Below are 3,427 nucleotides of genomic sequence, written 5' to 3'. Positions count from 1 at the left end.
CAAGTGGACTCTGCCCGATCTAAATCATCTGATGCTGCCAGCAGCCCTATCCGAGTCTTGGTAGCCAAGATTCTGATGTACGCCATCAATACTTTAGTAAATCAAAAATTTAGTAAGATGCAAATCTAAAGGCTACCTGACATTTCCATATTACTCGCCTATCGCAAGATTATCCTCATAGAATGCCCAATGCCTCCGGATAAACGCCTCAAAAATACAGCAAAAAAAACCCCCTCAATAAGGTTCAGGTCTGGTAAGTAGGGAGGCAGGGTACGTTACTTTCACACCCGCATCAGAATACATTTTCTCTATCCAGTCAGAAAGGTGAAAAGAGGCGTTGTCCATAACGAGAACAGATTCAGGTTCCGGCCACTTTCCACAATGCTGTCATCTAGAGTAACGCGTGGATGACCAGACACGTGCCGGGCCGGCCCGTCGAGCTCCGCCGTCAACTGGCTGGCCAACGAAAAGGGAGGGATTGCATCCGATGCCATGGTCTCATCCCAGCCTGGAATTAGCGATGACAAAGCCGAAACTTAGGGCCTTGTCCTCCGTTTGGTACTAGGATGTTGGGACTAGGATGTTGGGGGTAGATTACCTCCAAAGTGTTCTTTTTTTCCTTTCCATATCAAGAAACGAGAATCAAAGCCCGAAGACAAAGGGTACTAGAAGAGGGGGTGTCATACTAATATTCTAGGGCCCTCGCTATGGGGTTAATTATATTAGTTCCAATATCAATACGACAGAAGGAATGGGCCAGTCTTTGAGCAAGTCTTGTGAAAAGTTAAGGCCAGCCACCCCAAAATGGTCATTTACAGTACGCAATGAAAAGGAGCTTCACTTCTGCCCTTATAATCCCTCCAGTCGGTCATGGGAAGGATTAGTTCCTGAATCTGTCTTGTATGCCGCCGCAAGGCTTTCGACCTGGACGACAACTTTGTCGACAAAGTATTACGCAGAAGGGGAGGTTTTACCGATCCGTGGCTTCCATATGGATATGGCCCGCGTTGGAGGTAATCCCCAAGAATGTAGTTTTTAGCGGTATGTACTGGAGAAGGTTAAAGTACATGCTTTGTTTTAGACGGTAGTTGGCGCGCTCTTAGTCTTGCTTTCTCGACGCCCACACGTACTCCAGTATACTTGGGTCGCAGCACGACTTCTTCTCGGATGTCGGTCCAAAAATAAGCTCGTCACCTCCGACCATGGTCGTTGCTCGTCTCTTCTTAACTCTAGCAAAAAATCTACCTCTTCTGGAGACCATCGCAAGCGCCTCCTGCGCTTTCGCTGGGCTTCGTTGCGACCATCACGAGATGGCGAGTGTCGTGGCAGCTGGGTCGACCGCCCGTCTCCATCCTCACAGACTGTAGATATATTTCGCTTATGGCGTTTTCTGCGTCCCATCTGTCGTGAGGATGCATTCTGAGAAAAAATCTTCAAAGCGTGAAGACTGTTGTGAAGACTGTTGTGAAGACTGTTCAGGAGTCATTTCAGACAGTGACGGCATAGAGGGCAATGAGAAACCTCTGGAAGGAACGTCATGAAGTAGGCTTGTCGAGGACCGCGAGTTTGGATACGGAGAACCCCGCGACCGAAAATCTCTTGTGTTTGATCTAATGAGACAGCCAAACCGCCCTCTGAGGGAGTTTGGGACTGATTAGGGTATTTTCCGACGATATCATTGCTCGAGGCTAAGGCGTTTCCCTTTGCCCTCTTCGACGTTTTCATTGGGCGCCTCCTTGCCTTGGAATTAGGTGCACCTGACGACGCTGAATAATTGCTCATCGATGTCCGTGTTACTCGATCTTTGTAGAGGTTGTCACTGTCGTTGTCGCTGTCGCTCGAGCGACTACACCGTCGTGTTCTGCTTAGAGAGTTCTCCTTGGCCCTTGCAACCACTTTATTGTTTCGACGGACAGGGATGACAACGGAAACGGCAGGAAATTGCTCTCGCCGGGCTGGTTTTGCCTTTCGTCGCGGACGAAGAGATGGAGAGTTTGCCAGTGTGGCTTGCGATTGGTTGACCGAGCGAGTATGAGGTCTAAGACGAGAGAAGGCACGTGCTTGACTCTCGGTGAGTCTGCCTCTTATATCCTTATCCGAAATAGCCTCGCTGATCGAGGGTTCATTGACCTGGACAATTTGTGTGGTCACCCCATCCCTTGTAACATCCGTCCGGTCCCCATGGTTTTCTAGCCCGGATGTGGTGTCATATACGACGGATTCATCTTGTAAAATGGGCTCACTGCTAGGCCGTGCTGGTACATCTGTCGGAGTTGATTGCAAGACACGCTGGCTATTCAAGCTGACTTCGGGCGGATACAACTGAGGTTCTGCCGGGATCAAAGCCGTATCTAAGTCACCAAGAGACTGTCCCATTTAAGGGCATCGGTCTGGATGATCCGGTGGATGGTATTAGCTTTATCGCGGTTCAGCAATTGATTCTGACATACCAGTTATTAAGTATGTGTGATCGCTTTCAGACACGTCAGTGCGACATTCGTTTCGGAGCCCTGAATCGAGGTGGAGGTCCAAGTCTGTCTCGTGCATTTCCTGGATGCTCTGTGTCACAGCTCTCTCTATTTCGGTATCAAATTCACTGCCTGCACGTGAATCCAAATTTTCCGTCGCGGTATCTCGCGATTCCAGAGAGACATCAGTGCTGGCACCGGATGCTGAGCTGAAGGTCGTTTCTTGAAAATACTGTCTTGGCGGGAGGGCATGGGGAAGCGTTTGAGAAGCCACAGAGGCATTATAGGCCCTCCAACAGGAAGCAGGGAACACACGAGAGGAGGATTTTGTAGGAGGATGAGAGTAGAAGCTAATGTTGTCAAGGCTGATATACATGGCGGCGAAATGATGGCAAATGGAAAGTGACCAGCGAAATGGAAGAGGAGCGCGGACGGCTTATAAAGTATCTGAAATCACTTCTCAAAACAATGCCAAGTCTCCTGAGTTACATTGGGATCCATAAGAAATTGGACCCACAAGCAATGAGATAGTTCCATTGTCGGAATCTGCCTCGCTCAGAGACCATGGTCAATTACCATCTCATGCACAAGCACACCGATTCTCCGCGGCTCCATCGGACTGTTCAGACATGCGGACGCCTTCGTAGACCAATTCCCTAGATTGATCCCTCTAACTTTTCCGTGAACTATGGCGAGCAGTTCCACGTCAGCCTCGCAGAGCCGTAATCCGCAATATCTCGGTTGCTAAACCGGCGCAGTCCCCTGCAAGCGATGCATCGTCCGGTTACCGTTACGAGTGTGACCCAATTATTGTCCCACCATTCGGATAACTCCGCGGCCATTTCGACAGATCATCACGTAGCCCGCTCGAGCCTTCTCACAAGTTATCATCTGTTGGGAATGGAGCGCCTTCGGGCCCACACCGGATGATGGGAACCTGGGGACGCAAGAGGCATTTT

General features: G+C 49.7%; 1 protein-coding gene across 1 annotated transcript; it reads right to left on the bottom strand.

Moving 5' to 3' along the window:
* Nucleotides 1-1,482: 1,482 nt before the first annotated feature.
* On the bottom strand, nt 1,483-2,376 carry N7446_011909 (uncharacterized protein; the record flags this gene model as incomplete). Its single annotated transcript, XM_058520651.1, has 1 exon — nt 1,483-2,376. The coding sequence occupies one exon, from the start codon at nt 2,374-2,376 to the stop codon at nt 1,483-1,485; it is 894 nt and encodes a 297-aa protein (XP_058366937.1).
* Between the last annotated feature and the right edge of the window lie 1,051 nt (nt 2,377-3,427).

The sequence above is a fragment of the Penicillium canescens genome (genome assembly GCF_028828765.1).
Source record: "Penicillium canescens strain IBT 15451 chromosome Unknown utg000009l_segment0_segment0, whole genome shotgun sequence".
Classification (NCBI taxonomy): domain Eukaryota; kingdom Fungi; phylum Ascomycota; class Eurotiomycetes; order Eurotiales; family Aspergillaceae; genus Penicillium; species Penicillium canescens.
The sequence above is the reverse complement of the archived record's forward strand: the minus strand, read 5'-3'. Positions and strand labels throughout refer to the sequence as shown.